Raw genomic sequence first — 18,372 nt, 5'->3', positions numbered from 1 at the left:
AATATAATTTTTTTGATAGATATCCCACTCGCATCCCATTATGGGACTATAAAGCCCTTCAAGGAAATTGTGTAAGCTTTCTTTTAAGCAAAAAAGGGCCCATTTTGATTAAACAAATTTAAAAAAAAAATATTTTTTTTTTGAAAGAATGAAGAAATAGCTATCTGAACTCCTTTGGACAATTTTGCTAGAACCAATAGGTGAAAAGTTACTCTTATTTGAATACACGGCTTTATTCAAATAAGTGTAAATGACCAAAATGTCCAGCTTTGCCGCCTCTGGCAGTTCTTCACCGATTGTGCATTGCCTACTATTCCATAGTACTAGCCTTGGTGCAAATTTCATCCAAATCGAAAGACATCGATTTTAAAAGTTGGGTCACTTGACACGAAATTCCCCATATGTATTACAAAAAATTAATTCGAAAGAAATTAATTAAACCCGTGTCGCATCTCCTCTAAACATATAAGTGTATATATGTATTAAGATTCACGCGATATTTTTAAATTGTAATAACATGCGTTTGTACTGGCGTACTTATTTCATTAAAATTCCAACTCCTTCATCTGCATATCTGCGGCCGAAACATTGATTTTGGGAGACATTTTTAATAGATCGAAAACTGATAAACATATTTCAAATCAATTATACAATTATACAGAAAAATTTAAGATTTCTATATCTTAATTTGACAGAATTTGGATGCACTATAAATGCAAATGATGAAACTATATTTTATCATTCGTAAATATAATGTCCTTAAAAAATAGTGTTAAAATTTTTAATTTATAGTAATCCTTTTAGGAGTTATGATGTTAACTTGTGGGTAATAATTTCCTATCAAACAATGATGATGAGAAACATCACCTCAGAATTTAATAAAAATCCGCCAAATTAATGTTTCATAAGGGGGATTCGATCGATACGTTTGTATGTGAAGTTCGTACGCCTTCAGTGTGGTACAGATTTTGTAAAAATAGGAGTACTTGGAAAACAAGTTTATCATTCTGTTCCATTCAGAGAATACTATATTTGCAAAGCGAATCGTCCCATTCGCAACCTTGGTGATATCATACTTGACAAAAAACGGAAGTGTTTTTAAAGTTCATGTAAAATCTGCAAATTTGTAGGTGTATCTTTTTTGTTTTAATTTCTTACACTATGGGAGAAATTTTTCATTCGTAATCCATAATTTTTAAATAAAGGTTATAAAATATTTATTTTGGAAATATATGCATACACACTCTTCAACAAATAAAAAGGAGTAGGAAAGTGCAGTCCGACATGACCGATCTATATATGTACATTAGGGTAATGACTTTTTGCAATTTTTGCAAATATCAAAAATACCATAGCAAAAGCTTGTAGGGCGTGAACAGATGTTAAGGAATATGATATTATTTTTTCGCGATCGTGAAAAAAGTTCCCGCACCAAAGGCGAAGAACTTTTGTATAAATTTTACTTTTTCTATATCCCAGCTAAAAACGATCATATATGATTATATATGGATCATATATGGACCATATATAATCATATATGTTCCTATCCGAAAAATGGCTTAGTATGGATAAGTATGGAAATATATGAACATATATGGAAATATATGAAAATAAATGGAGATTTTGCCCAATTCCGCCAATTTTCGGATATGAACATATATGAAAATATAACCTTCATATATGAATCCATATATGATCCATACATAACCTTTTTTAGTTGGGATGAGAAAAATAAATATTTTTGCCAACATTTTTGCATTTGTTTTACATTATCTTAAAAAGAACATTGTTCTTTAAATCCTTGTTATGGAAATTTCAACAAAACGCGATAATATTGCATGTTATAAAAAATAGTATACTTTTATATGAAAATTATTAAAATATTTTTTGAAAAATAACCAACGAAAAGTTCGGTGCGGAAAGTTTTTTGACCGAATTGACTTTAAAAATAGTCTTATATTATTAGGACAGTATTAGATTTAAGGCAGTGCTATGGTATTTTGGCGCCCAAAAAAGTCGTAACCCTAATGTACATGTTTAACCAATTTATAGATAAAAAATAAAAAAAAACAGGAGTTATATGTCTGCTAGGGTCAAATATGAACCGATCCTCATAAAATTTTGAGGTGGGATTTTTATTCACATAAAACTTATTGTGTTATTAAGTGTTTTTTTCAAAAATGTTTAATGTCTTTGGAGCTACAAAAAATCATATACCAAAAATTCAAAAGTTATAAAGGTTTTATTATTTCAGTCGTGGTTTACCTTTTCATGTTTTTGTGATGTAAAATTGTAAACCTAAAAATTTAAAGTATCATCACATTTAAAGGGTTAATGATAGAATTTTTAAGCAAAAAGCATATTTGATTATGCGCAAAGAAAAACATTTTTAGAAATATTTTTGAAAAAAGTGAATATTTGGATAATACTAAATGCACTTTTGGAGCATTATAAAAGTGTGAAATTAAGCTGATTCTAATTGATTTTTCCTATTTTTCTGCTCTGTAAAATATGTCCCTCAAAATCAGTGGTTTCCGCCTCAGATATGTAGATGAAGCAGTTGGAATTTTGAAACAATTTTCACTGCATTGTGATCACTGATACAAAAATCTTCTAAAAAGTAGTGATATCACAAAAACGGGAAACATTTTTTTGAAACGTAGCCTAATACGTATGTTAGTAAATACATGTGTACATATTTAAGAAAAATAAAAATGTTACGCCATTTTATTGGTTTTGGTTTGGACTAAACTTAATTGATAGAAATGTCGAAAATAGATGAGGTGAGACTATTTTTGATATTCGAATTTCAGACTTAAACATTTTTTAGTTTTATATAGTTTTAAAAATAATTACTCTATATTTTAAAAACAAATTTTTTTCAATTTTTATGATACTATACCTGGAAATCATAATGTGAATCTGAGTCCTGAATCATCTTCAGCGCTACTCCGTCCGCTAGAATGGTATACTTCGGTCTCTGGGTTTCGATTTTTTTTAATTTTGTAGGTCTGTGTTATTGAACATTTATTTTTATTTGATTGTCCATTTGTTTTTCTTTTGACGAACTTACACCATAAGTTTGTTAAATTATTTGCAACAATAATAATTTTTTTAGAAGAAAAAAATTTCATTTACATTTTGAAATTTTTTAAAGACAAGAGTATTTAATACCACACAATTTGATATCCTAAGTATTGGAATAACTACCGCTATTAGACACATTACTTTCTAAGACTACAATTTTATCACTTTTTGGTATTTAAAAAAAATCAACTCTCTATTTATCTATCTTTCAATAAAAAATACGCTCTCTTTATCTTCCAATGTTTACAAACTATTTTATGCATGTTATATATATAGTAAATGTAATGTTTATCCCCTAAAACGTAAAAAATCAAAGTGAAATACAGAGTTGTTTAACAAACTGCCGAGTGTCTGGCCAATCAAGCCGTTTCGAGTTCGAAAGCAGAAGCTTTTAACTGACTTTGTTATTTCACATTGCGAGTTTACAGAACAGGGGTCAGGAAAAGGTAAGTTTCTTCTCAATGAAGCTAATTTCTGCATGCGTACCAAGAATTTATTTGATTATAATTTATTTATATAATTTTTTATACTTCAAACTTTTTATTTTTTACTTTTTTTATTTTTGCTACACTGCACAAAGATTTTAATGCGCGAGCTCTCAAGAAATTGCGCTGAGAGATATCAAGGATTTGAATAGAGCATATACATATACTTTTTTCCGATATGGTAAAATAAAGGTCAGATTTATAAATGGAAACAATAATAGAAACAAGAGATTATAATGTATACTAAAGAAAATGAATTTAGGGCATTACAAGGACATTAATACCACTATAGAAACCAATCGTCCTATCGTAAAAGAAGTCTATCAAAATGTTTATTTATTTCTTAAAGTAAAATTGTTTCGATATGATATATTATAATTGGTTTTATCTTCTTTTGGGCAAATGAAAGCTGATAGTTGAATCGAAGGTCTAACATTGAAAAATTCTTAGATAACATGATCGAACAATGAAAAAATTGGTAAAAATATAATAATTTAAACCATTCTTAAATATCTAGATATATTGATGAAAAATTTTAAAAATTATGAGTTAAATTAAAAACAAAGTGAAAAATATATTTTCCATATATTTACAATTAAAATGTAGAGGACCAAATGTCCTGTCGTAAAAAATCTTCCAAAAAGTGTATTTCTATTCTTTGTCATAAAATATACTTATTCGACTTCATTGAGAATGTAACCAAACAAAAAAAATAACAAATATTTTGTTTTTAAACTTTTTTATATGGTATAACATATTGTTTTTATACCGACATGTTTTGTAGTCGATTCTTTGTGATTCCTTTTATACAGTATACATCCGATCATTGCAAAAAATATGATCGATCTATATCAGAGGCCCCGAAACGTTTTCGACTCGAAATTTGTTCATCAATTAAATTTATAAATAACTCGCACACCCAGTGCTAAAGTGACTGAACTCAGAATTTTATTCTTGCGTTTTTATATTCTTTAAGCCTTAAACTGTGCACAAGATACATGTTTATCTCTAAAAAAAATATTTGTGTATTTTGTTATTAACTGCTCAAGAAAAAACGTTATGTCGTTCTCTATATTTCAGAATTTTTAAAAAAAATCTGTTCCTTTTTCTAAAAAAAAAAAAAAATTGAGTTGTGTCACTTTTCTACTGGGTGTGCGAACTGTAAAATCTTTACAAAATTCTTTCATTGTTCGTTAATGTTTATGAGAAACATTTACATACGTGTCACACATAACACAGTGAGACAAAATAAACGAAAATTGAAATACCTGGGAAGTGATACTATTTTTCTGAAAGGTGGATCCGAGTAGAACAAGGATATGTTTTTGAAATTTGCCAAACACCTCCAAAATCTTGAGTTACGGGCAAAAAACCGGTTATTCCTACCTTTAAGCACTTATAAGTCATTAACATAGTTGAATCTCAACCGATTTTAAGTTTCTCCACGGATTTAGAAAGCAGATGCTGAGGCCTTTATAATGACATATATAACGTTTAAGTAACTTGGAGAGATATGTGTGAGTTTCACCAGCAAACATATTTTTTATTTTAGTTTTGCACCGTTGTCCAAGTTTGGAGATGTTTTATAAAAGTATTTTATATAGGAACCGTACCATTTATTAACTGATTAGAAATCCATGTTTATTCATGAGTAAAACGCAACTTTGTTTTAAAAAATCCGTTAGCAATTGGCGACGTTGTTGATCTTTTTCTTAATACAAAATTTTTCCAAAACTGATTTTCCGAAAGATGCTTTATATGGTGGATAGGGCTAAATATGGGCCGATCCTCATACAATTTTGTGGAAGGATTTAGATTTATATAAAAGTTATTTATGCTGAATTTCATAGTGATATTGATGTAAGAATTATGGAATTAAAGTCGATTGCTTAAGGAGGATTTGCATGGGGACTAGGTTCAAATAAGGTCCGATCAATACAAAAATCGGTATAAATGAGTTTGCTGTAATCATTAGTGATACTGCAGATTCTTTAGACAATACGGTCTTATTCGACCCTAGTCCCCACACAAACCCTCCTTCAGAAAATGACTTGAATTCCATAATTCTCCTCTTAATATTAATATCACGATGAAATTCGGAATAAATAACTTTTATATATACATAAATCCTTCCACAAAATTTTTCGAGGATCGGCCCATATTTAACCCTATCCCCCATATAAAGCATCCTTCAGAAATCAGTTTTTGAACAATTTTGTATTAAGGAAAAGACCTATAACGTCGTCAATTGCTAACGGATTTTTAAAAACAAAGTTGCGTTTTACTCATGAATAAACATGGGTTTCAAATCAGTTAATAAATGGTATGGTTCCTATATAAAATACTTTTATAAAACATCTCCAAACTTGGACAACGGTTCAAAACTAAAATAAAAAATATGTTTGCTGGTGAAACTCACACATATCTATCCAAGTTACTTAAACGTTATATATGTCATTATAAAGGCCTTAGCTTCTGCTTTCTAAATCCGTTGAGAAACTTAAAATCGGTTCAGATTCAACTAAGTTACTGACTCATAAGTGCTTAAAAGTACGAAAAAGTTATTTTTTATCCGTAACTCAAGATTTTGGAGGTGTTTGGCAAATTTCAAAAACATATTCTTATTCTACTCGGATCCACCTTTCAGATAGTATCACTTCCCAGGTATTTATTTTTGTCGCATAGTGTAATTTAGGAAAATCACTTTTCATATTATGCAAATAAATTATATTCGCTCAGTTGCTTAAACTAGTGTATGCATATAATATTTAGGCCTTAATCGTTTTAGATGTTCAGCGTGTATTATCTGTTTGATTGAATAATAAATTTTTGAAATCTAAATAGCAGAGTTCAGAGTGAACACGAATGTCGGTTGTCATGCTTTGTAATATTTGTAATGTTGTCAAATGTTTCGTTAGTCTTTGTTTGGTGTGTACACACTTTAGAATCATGAGGTTCTAAGTGTGGTGTTAAGCTGAAGGTCCACCCTACGCGTTTTCGCATCAAAGCATTGCGTGCTTTTCATACTTTCTTCGCATTCTAGGCTTCAAGTTAAAACTTCGCGTTTTCTTCAGTTTTTATTAATTTTTCAAAATTGAATTCATTTCAATTTATAAAAATTGATAAAAACACATCGATTTAGTGGTATTCCTACATGAAATTCTTAAAAAGGCTGTTCGTCGGGACACTATATTATACAAATTAATGTGCTGTGCAAAAAAAAACTTTTAATATTTGTATCTTTGTATGAGAAGCCTCATTAACACATAATTGTAATCGTATTTGAAAGAGATTTTACTAAATTTCTCATAGAAAACCAAGTATACTAGTTCATAATATGGTTTTAGCAAAATCTGGTTAAAGGGCCCTTAAGACGATCACACTTTACGTACGACAAGTCTAATGAAAAAGTAAAATGAAATTCCAACCGTATGACAAAAAAGAGAATAAAAGTCGTATGATTTACATATATTTTTTGTGTTTACACGATTGGTATAAAACAATAACAAAGTAAGATGGAAACAGCTGTTTCACTTTTTTTGTGTGCGTTTACATAAAAATACATCCCTGATCTAATGCAACTTGCTTGTTTTTTGAATCATTTCAAAAAATGAAGAGAGTCATACGACTGTCAAATTTTCCATCCGTATTTTCTCTCAATGTGTGATGATTTCGTTACATATTGTGTTTAGACTATCCTATCCGTTCTCTTGTACACAGATCGTATTACTTGGGGGCTTAAGTATTATATCATTATGAATATCGTTATAGATACAAATTATTATACACAACTAAAATTTCCTTCGAATCGTTAATTTAATTTTGAAACAGACTTTAACAGATTTGGTAAAAAGTAGAAATTGATTTGCAATATGAAAAACAAATGAACATTTTTTAAAGATAACTAAGCATATTGCAAAATATAATAATATGTTGCAATTCAATTTAAAACATTTGAGGATTTATCTTAACCAAAATTCATTCATTATTTTGCACAGTGCCTATTATTTACAAAATACCCTTAATTTATGTATATTTTTAAAACACTAAAAATACATTTACTGTTATATAAAGATTATTGTTTTATATTTTTAAATTATTTTATTAATATTATTATATACTTATATGTTTTGTTTCTGCTTGCTTAATTATTTTTAAATGTAACAAATATTTATTATAATTTCTTTGCATTACTTTGTTGTTGATTAATACAATTTATTTAATTCTTTTTGTTTTATTTTTGTTTGTTTTTGTTTTTTTGCTCGTTATTTTCCTGTTTTGTTGTTGCAGTTGCGCGTAATCCGCGCATTTAAGTCCAACCTTGAGGACTTGAATGAGCGACGTTCTATGCACAGCCTGCACAGCTTACGTAGTCCACGTAGCGCTAATTTTGCCTATGGAGCAGGGGTTTCAAATTCATTAAGTCCTACAATCAACAATAAAAATTTTACATTAAATTCTATCAACAACAACAAAAATTTGACAAAAACGCCGCAGCAAGCCCTTCAACAAACACAGCAGTCAAAACAACAAAATCCACTACAACTACCAGTTGATATGATCTATATAGATGAAGATCCTACAACACAAAAATATCAAAAAATCAATGGTAGTAGAAATGATGCTGCTTATGCAGGCCCATCAGAAGGCGAACATGGGAATTCTCAAACAAAAACAGAAGAGCAAAAGGCATTGCATGATCGAATTTATAAATCAACGCAACATACATCACCAATTGAAACAGTACAAAGCGAAACACGATTTTAAATATCGACTACAAGTGAAATGTTACTTCAATACAATATTAATTATTATTTATAAAGTCTTCTCTGGACAGAATACGAACAGACGAAAAATAGACTCAAGTACCGTGGACGAAATAATTTTAATACTTAACCTCTTTTTCATTCCACACATTATTGTTATTAATAATCTACATTTAGGTCCATAATAAAATATAATGTGACACTTTTTGAAGTGTATGTATATCTTAAGATACTAAATAAATACTTTTTCATTATTTTAAAATACATAAGTCTTATAAACAGACCAAAAGTATTTGGTCGTTACTCCAATGATATTTATAAAGCTTTTGACTATCACGAGAAGTCTTACGTTATCAGTTAAGTAAAGGGGAATCTTTACTTAATTGGCAAAGTTTTGTGTGCAAAAAGCGGGTTTTAGTTACAAAATTGCTTAAAAACAGGTATAACCCAATATATGCGAACCTACACTAGGTATGATTAAATCCGTAATATGGGTTTTTGGTTCGACAATGGACCGATGCTTACAGAAAAATTATTAATTATTATTATAATATTAGGACATTTAAAAGTGGTACAGAAGACGATGTGTGATTAAAAATTAATGATTGAACTCACGAAATGTGGTTAAGGAATATGTATGTTTATACAGAGGGGACAAAAATAATAGAAACGAAATGGCAAATGGATTTTCCATCAAACTAACTTTAAGAAGTTGATGATTTAAATCTCAAATAAAAGGTATTTATGTCTGTTATTAATTTACTTTATGCTTTTTTAATTCAGTCATATTTTATTAGCATTTAAGTAATATTGACACTGGAAGATTAATAGATACATGTCGAAGAATTTCAAAATGGTAATTTTATTTTGAGAAGTTATAATGATATGTGAATGTGTAAAAATAGGCCTTTTATTTTCTTACTTCATGTTAAAATTCGTATTATTAATACTGTTTTATGGTATAAAACTTGCAAAAATTTACCATACTGATCTCTGGAATTTGCCTGCCACATTAATTACACAGGCCCAAAAAAAAAAAAAATATATAAAAAGTCAAAACCCAGAGACCAAAGTATACTTCTTACAAATCCATTGATAGGAAATATTTAACATTTCATAGTAAAATTGTTTTGATACCCACCATCAAAAAATATGGGTATATTGATTTTGTCCGTTTGTAACACTTCGAAATATTGGTATAGACCATGATACAATAAACAGGTATATGTAATCGAACAGCTGATTATTTTTTATTTCTCAGTGGTATAGGTTCTCTGTCAAAGTTGTTTTGTTATTGTTTATTTTAAATAACAGTGAAAATAAATTAATTTGAATTTTAAATAAATTTATTAAAGCTTGTAAAAAAGTTTGAAGCTTTGCAATAAAAAATATATCTATATGTAAACAACGAGCGGGGATTCCTCAGAGAAGGGTCCTTCTTCGGCCGAACGTGAAAACGTCTTGGAAGAACTTAAACGTTTAGTGTACATCAATAAACCCTACAGCAGGTCGAATTAATTGACAAATTGCATCTGCAAGATGGGGCTAAGATCGATGCCATTGTTAGTTTGTGGGTACAACAAACCACACCCATTATAAATAATTTACCTAGTGATCGTTATGAATCGAATGAAATGATCGATGTGGCCTGGAAACTTAATGCCTGTGTCATTAAAAATCGGTTTTGGCGGTCTTACTGAAAATTGGAGCCGTAAAATTATTATAGTGGATTGATGTACTGTTAAGATGTAGATGTATTATTAAGATGAATAATATAATAAAAGATTTGCGAGTTCTTTAAATAAATTAAGGCAAGGAGAACTATTAGATTAGGAACTAGATTAGGCTTAGATCGGATTATTCTGGACAAGATTACTCCAAAGACTGGACTATATATTATTCCATAGTCTGTACAATAGATCAGCCTAAAACCTGGACTATATCCCAGTTTACAGTCCTAACTATAAATAAAAATGTATATAACCAGGACTGTAGATCATTCCATGGACTAGATTAGTTTTTGTCACACAAAACAAAACAATGTAGGTATATTAAGATAATTTATATCATGCTTAGATTTTCTGCCACAATACGATAAATTGCTTTTTATTTTCTAAATTATGTTTTTAAAATAAAATATTGTTTTGTTTTTTTTTTTAAGACAAACATCAAAACATTCTTATTTTATTTATATTTAATGATTTTGACATTAAGCTCATACTGACACAAAAACAAAATGCCTCTTGTTATTGTATTGTTGTAGTGATGCATATACCTGATTAGTGTACCTGGTATAGACCTACAAAAGTGCAAAATAATAGACTGTTAAAAAGGAAATATATTTCTTTTGATATATCTCTCGTAAAAACTATAATTTTAAAAATATTTTGGTGCCATTGTTTTTGGTATTGTCAGTACTAAAAATAGTGGTTATTAAAAAAATTGTATTTCCCTGTTTTAGTGCTATTCTTTATCTTTTTAGAAAAATATATAATTTGAACTGTGTAATATAATAGACTTATTTTAAAAAGTTATATCCTGGATGAAATTAAATATCAATGTAAGTCAATTTTCATTAAAAAATTATAATTAATAGAAACAATCCTAGAAAATTCGATCCTTTAACTATTTTCAAAAATTAGGTTTCGAGATATTCGATTTTTTATATATATATAATAAAAATATTTTATAACTAGCTGCGCGTACACGGCGTTGCCCGGGTTTCTTCTAAAATAAAGATAATATTATTCTGTCTGTAATGACTATACTTTTTTTAATATATGTCAAAATTTAGCTTATAACGATAAAATAGTTATTATATTTTTCTGTATTTTGTTTAATACTTAATGTCAGTTTCTGGACAAAAATATCCCTTAAAAATTTACAAATTGAAAATGAGCTTTAATTAGGAAATTTTGACTAATTTTCGGAAACATTTAGGAAACTTCTTTTAGAAATAATACTGAAATCACTACTAAGGACACTTTCAAATTAGTTGTTTTATTTTTCCCATGTGCAGTAGAATTGAATTGTAGTGCCCCTGCTGTATAGAGACAAAAGGCTTCGGGGCATTTTATTAATTACAAATTAAAGAAACTCTGAAACGATTATGAAACATTCTGCACAAAATTATGAAAAATTTGGAAGATTTCAAATTTCTTTAAAAAATAAGAAAATTTTTTTCTGTTCTAAAATAAAAGAAGAAAACAAAACAACTTTTAATTTGACAAACAATTTTGAGTAGTTCATTAAAGAGTAAAACCACCGTTTTTGCCTCATCATTGTTTCTCAAAAATACATCCATTTATACAAAAGTAGGTTTAAACATATTATTTTTATTCATTAGCATTTATGTATCCACACTAAAGTTTTGACTGAATTTAGACACAACTTATTAAATTCGAAGAAATAAAGGTCAAATATCGTTAGATTTACAAATCAGATACCTAAATAATTTTACTTACTAAAATATCCACGTCTTCCTCTAATTAAAAAAAATTTCGGAATTGTAAATGGTAAATGGAAAATGTGTGCTGGAGTTATTCAAAATTATTATTTAATTTGAAAAGCTTAGAATAAATACGGCGCTACATACAGAAAAAGTTGTGCAGAATTTTTGGTGGATAATTTTCTAAAAGTATAAAAAGATATCAAAAGATCAATTTATCCAAATTTAATATGAACAATGCTTTCTATGCATCTTTAAGAGGTCTACCTATATAAGATTTGCAAAAGTGCTGTCTTTCGGGACACTCTAATGAGTAGTCAAATACATATTACGGTTTTTTAGATTTGAGCTGCATTTGAAAAATGGCAACCGAATTTATATGAATATAATTTTTGATGGCATATTTACCTGATCATAGATTTTTATTGTTATCTCGATTAACAATAAATTTAAATTTTTTATTTTTGATATAAAACTCGATTTGTATGGAAAATATGAGTGATTATGAATTTTTATTGTTTTCTCAAATTGAGAGTTATTTAAAGTAATTTTTTAAAGAGTTATATAAATAAAAATTTTAAGGGGAGATATGAATGATTTTCTGGATAGATTTAGGTGTTAAAGGAAGGAACTACAGCCGATTTAAAATTCGAATTTAAGTGAAAATGTAATATGAATATATTATTTTCCCTATTTTAGAAGCGGTTTTTGTTCAGTAGTTTTTATTCTGCATACAAATGTGGCATCGTAGACATTCATTTAAGATCTAATAAAGATTATGTTTTAAAATAGTTATTTTCTTAGAATATACAGCAGATTACAGGTTTTTAAATAAAAACAGTTTTCCGGTGGAAAACGCTTTAGATGAAAATCGATTTTTGATAATAAATTAAATTGAATACAGATTTTTATTTTACCTAATCGTAAAGTTAGTTAAGGATCTACAAACATTTTAGTTTCCATATAAAAATAAATTTTTGATTAAAAATTTAACTAAATAATAATTCTCATATACTGTGAGAATTATATTATATTTTATTATTATATAATACAATAAATGGCATTATATAACACGGAAAAAACGAGTAAGAGCAACTAGGCCTTCAACTCTACTATAAGAATTATATATCATGATCTTTAGCATCATAAATGTAACAAAAAGTGGACGAAAAAGGTCATTGCATTTCATTAAGATCACAACAGAAATTAGTGCTATAGGTGTATTTATTCGGATTTGGTGTATTAAACATTCTCATCCTCAAACACTGTATGTTGCCAAATTTCTTGAAAATCGTTTCGTAGCAGTTATTCAAAAAAGAACAATCGATATCATATAGAGTTTTTTATACCCTCCACCACCATCAGCGGTGATATATATTATATATAACATTACCATTCCGTGTGTAACTCCAAGAAATATTCATCTGAGACCCAACAAATTATATATATCTTGATCCTTAAGAAATTCTGAGTCGATTTAGCTATGTCCGACCGTCCGTCTGTCGTGTAAAACACGCTCACGTTAAAACGAAGCAATAACAATTCACGAAATTCACCCAAAACATTCGGTCCAGTTTGGTATTGAAAATCAGTAAAACCGGTTCACGACGTAAAAAGATACGATTAAAAATTTCAGACTACCTGGAAAAAAATAACGTTTTTTTCCCAATTCTTAAGTAGTTTTCTCAGAAACTACCAAAGATATTTCGATGAATTTTGTCACACATTATTTTTTTGTACCAGGGATCAAGTATGTTCAAACTCATAGCAATTGATCCAATATTTCCCATAACCCCCATACAAAGGTGTATATTCCCGGATATAAGTTTATCGTTAATAACTCCCTCAAACATATCGGTATAAACACAAAATTTTGTACATACAAATATAATATGAATAGAAATCATACTACCAACGTAGATCTAATTCGAGCTGAATATGTTTTATGTACATACAAATCATTCTACCAAATTTCTTTTCGGATCGGTCCATTATTAGTCATAGCTCCCATATAAGGCCCACTTCCAGAAATCACTTAAACGCACATATTTAATTGTCAAATAAAGGTATCTCGATAAAATTCGACACAAATATGTTTCGTCTATATATGAATCACTCTACGAAATTTTTTCGGATAAGACCATAATTGGTCATAGCTCCCATATAGGGTCCACTTCCGAAAATCATTTAAACGCATATGTTTCATTGATAAATAAAGCTATAGGTATAAAATTCAACTTGAATATGTTTTGTATACGTATAAATCATTCTAACAATTTTTCCCCGGATCGGTCCATTATTGGTCATAGCTCCCATATAAGGCTCTCTTCCGAAAATCATTTATACATACATACATACATACATACATACATACATATGTATCACTCTACGTAATTTTTCTGGAGAGGCCCGTAATTGGTCGTAGCTCCTAAATGAAGTCAAGTTATCTAAAATTTAGATAGTTAAATGGGTTTTACTAAATAGTAGCTTGCTGGTGGACGGTATTTAAGATTCGGCATAGACGAATATAGCACTCTTACTTGTTAACTTTTGAGGTTAGACCTATTAAATGCCAAATTTTATGTAAATAAGTTTATTAGTTACTAGCTATACCCAGTGTGCTTCGCTACCCTCATCGTAATGGAATAAAATAAATATTATTGTAAATGTATATATATCTGCAATATCAAAAAGTCCCCTATTTAAATTTATGTTTATATATTCAATATTTTAGAAAACTCAAAAAGTACCAATGAAGTACGAAAAAGTACCAAAAGACCTGATATATTCCTCGGAAAGGATTAATAAATTTAAAGGACTTTATAATTTCTCAAGGAATGAGAAATTATAAAGTGTAGTTATAGCGTGTGGGGAAAAAAGAGAAAAAAACACAAGGGAATTAGTGTTTAAATAAAAAGGTATTTTATTTAAATATTGATGCTCACCTTAAGCTTGCTGTTGAAGAAGTGAACGTTTATTAATTTTATAAATGCCTTGAAGGCTCTTTTCACACAACGTTATAACGGATACTTATGTTTCGTAAGGTTTAATACATAGTAAATAAACTAAATAAAGTTAGTTTTGTAAATAAGTTAACTATGTATATAAACTGGGGTTTACAAAAGTATTTAAATTCAAATAGAACAAAAAAGGGAAAAGCTTACAAACTAATAATTCATTTTATACAAATTCAATTAGATAATATAATGAAATAATAATAATAAAAATTCAAATTAAAATAAATTCAATACAATTCAATTCTTAATGCTAATTTGGACAAGAATTTCATGTTCCTAAGTTCAATATTATAGAAAATTCAAAAAGTACCAGTTGAAGTACGAAAAATTACCAAAGGGTCCCCTTTTATAGATTCTCATTAACTCCGGGCTCCACATGGTTAATTTCATGTTATAAAAAACACAAAAAGTACCTTTTGAAGAACGAAAAAGTACCAAAAAGTCCTCTTTTATATGTTCTCACTTACTCCGGACTCTACGTACTTAATTTCATGTTTCTAGGTTATATTTTATAGAAAATTCAAAAAGTACCTTTTGAAGAACGAAAAAGTACCAAAAAGTCCCCTCTTATAGATTCCCATTTACTCCAGGCTCTATATGCTTAATTTCATGCTTCTAGGATCAATATTATAGAAAATTCAAAAAGTACCTTTTGAAGAACGAAAAAGTACCAAACAGTCGCCTTTTATAGATTCGCATTTACTCCAGGCTCTACATGCTTAATTTCATTATTCTAGGATCAATATTATAGGAAATTCAAAAAGTACCTTTTGAAGAACTAAAAAGTACCAAAAAGTCCCCTTTCATAGATTCTCATTTACTCCGGGCTCTACATGCTTATTTTCATGTTTCTAGTTTCAATTTAATAGAAAACTCAAAAAGTACGAGTCGAAGGACGAAAAAGTCCCCTCTTATAGATTCTCATTTACTCCAGGCTCTATATGCTTAATTTCATGCTTCTAGGATCAATATTATAGAAAATTCAAAAAGTACCTTTTGAAGAACGAAAAAGTACCAAAAGGTCCCCTTTTATAGGTCCTCACTTAATCCGGACTCTACATGTTTTAGTTCATGTTTCTAGGTTCAATATTATAGAAAATTCAAAAAGTACCTTTTGAAGAACGAAAAAGTACCAAAAAGTCCCCTTTTATAGGTTCTCACTTAATCCGGGCTCTACATGCATAATTTCATGTTTCTAGATTATCATTTCCCCTTTTATAGATTATCATTTACTACGGGCTCTACATGCTTATTTTCATGTTTCTAGGTTCAATTTAATAGAAAACTCAAAAAAGTACCAGTCAAAGTACGATAAAGTACCAATAAGTCCCCTTTTATAGATTCTAATTTACTCCAGGCTCTACTGATTAATTTCATGTTTCTAAGTTAAATTTTATAGAAAACTCAAAAAGTACCAGTCGAAGGACGAAAAAGTCCCCTTTTATAGATTCTCATTTACTCCGGGCTCTACATGCTTAGTTTGATGTTTCCAGGGTTAATTTTAAAGAAAACTCAAAAAAGTACCTGTGTAGAATGAAAAAGTAGCGAAAAGTCCCTTTATTATTAATTTCATGTTTCTATTTCAATATCATAGAAAACTCAAAAAGTACCAGTTGGAGAATGAAAAAGTACCAAAAAATATCACTTGGTACCAAGGTTCTAAATAACATCCCATTAGGTATTTAGTGTTTCTAAGTTTAAATTTGTTATCTAAATTGGATCATTGTGTTTGAATAAAATCAAATTTCCCGTTTTTACCCCTTTTGGTACTTTTTTCCTCCCCATTAACGAAATAAAAATTCTATTCCAAAATGTTGCAACATCGTAGTGGGAGCCCGTTATTATGTATTTATATGTATAAGTTAATAAACCAAAATCAATGTTTTATGAAAAAAGTACCAACAATAGGTACAATTTTCACCCCTTAAACATCCGAATAACCAAAAAGTACTAAATTTATATTTTTATTTTTTCGTCAAGTTATGATGGAGTCAAAAATAATGTTTGAATGTTCACTGGTTTAAAAGATACATGGGGTGCAAAAAAAGTACCAAAATACAGTTTTTACCCGTTTATTCCCTAATTACCCGTTTTTACCCCCTAAACATTCGAATTTTCAAAAATCCCGTCTTAGTGGATCTATTTGGTGGGAGACCAACCCCCTGTCCAAATTTCAGCTCTTTAGCTTTAACCGTTTAGGCTGTGCGATGATGAATCAGTCAGTGAATCAGTCAGTCAGTAACGTTAGAATTTTATATATATAGATGTCTCATTTGACTTAAATGTCCACAATTTTATTCAATAATAAATGGTTTAAGTATAATTCAAGTCAAGGTTCAATTCAACTTAAATGCTTTATTATGAAAACTAAATCACATTTTATTTTTGTAACAGGTGTAGGGTATTATATCTTCGGCCTCGCCCGACTGTAATTTCTTACTTGTTTACTTTTTGAAAAAATAGTTTTACCGGTTTTAAAGCAAGGTGAAATGCAGTGAATCTATCAAACAAATACATTTATTCATAATTTTTCACTTCTACACGAACATAGAAAGATTATTATTTATCGTCAACTGGAAAAATCAGGAATTATATTGAATTTTATTTATGAATTTATATTATGTCAGTCAGGTAATGTTAGTAAAAACCAAAACTAATAGTGCTTAAAGGTCTCCAATGGACTCAAAACCACTTCTAGAGTTGGTTAATGTTAAATTACAGATCAGAAGCTTAAATATATCTGGGAACTTAGTATATAGCACTATTATGGTCCAAGAAAGATGGTGATTAGCTGCTTTTAGCCACATAGCCCCGCTTAAATACTCGTAAGCGCCTCGATTATGCAGCAATCGTTATAAAATTAGTCAGGAGTATGTTTGAAGGATTCTGTAAAGTATTTTTTTTGAATCAGACCTCATTTGACCCAATGCCCATATAAGGTCAATTTCAAACAATTGTTTTTATGATTATATTAGTCTTATAAATATTAGTATCGCACTTTATAGTCATAAATAAGCAATAAATGAACTTAAGCCGTAAACTAACTTTTATGAGGATCAATATAAACCTAAATTCCTAGAGACTTCCTTCAGAAAATCGGTGGCCATCTATAAATTTTATAAATATTTATGAATTAATTAACGATAAATTAAGTTCATAATTATTTTTCATGCGACTAATAAAAAAATTATTTTATATTTATTTTAAAAGCTAACGACCGCATATTAAAAAATGTATTTTTACAATAAACCGAATTATTCGACTGCAGCAAACCGGGTTTTTTAACATTCGAAATAAAACTCCGTAGCAGAAAACCGGTACCAGAAAACCGAGTAGTTCTCCTTAGTGAGAAGTATTCTATGCGTTTTAAACACCAATGATGAGTACCTTGGTTATAAGTTTCTATAATATGAATAAAAAGTAATTTTGTTTTGCTGTTTCATGAAATAAAAAATATTCTTTTAAAGAAGTTTCAAAAAATCTATTATTTTGAACAATAGAAAAATGATTTTTTGCAATTTTTTACGTTCATTAAAATTTTAGTAAAAACTGGAACTATTGTAAATATT

General features: G+C 28.8%; 1 protein-coding gene across 19 annotated transcripts in view; it reads left to right on the top strand.

Annotated features, from left to right (window-relative positions):
- The window catches only part of LOC119601032 (plasma membrane calcium-transporting ATPase 1), a 554,548-nt gene that overhangs the window by 333,173 nt on the left and 203,003 nt on the right, over positions 1–18,372 (top strand). For 3 of the 19 annotated variants that reach the window (XM_037951691.1, XM_037951693.1, XM_037951692.1), the window contains one exon: positions 7,863–8,442. The exons of 14 other annotated variants lie outside the window; for them this stretch is intronic. In XM_037951691.1, the coding sequence (XP_037807619.1) occupies positions 7,863–8,339 (477 nt within the window). In that variant the 3' untranslated portion in view covers positions 8,340–8,442. Of the gene's footprint in view, positions 1–7,862; positions 8,653–18,372 lie in introns of those variants that run through there. 2 more of the 19 variants (XR_005231176.1, XM_037951690.1) reach the window with 2 other exon arrangements.

This window comes from Lucilia sericata, unplaced genomic scaffold (assembly GCF_015586225.1).
Source record: "Lucilia sericata isolate MDLA Ls3-8-SP2 unplaced genomic scaffold, ASM1558622v1 Contig000137F_arrow, whole genome shotgun sequence".
Classification (NCBI taxonomy): Eukaryota; Metazoa; Arthropoda; class Insecta; order Diptera; family Calliphoridae; genus Lucilia; species Lucilia sericata.
Note: the sequence above shows the minus strand (reverse complement) of the source record. Positions and strands in the feature narration are given on the sequence as shown.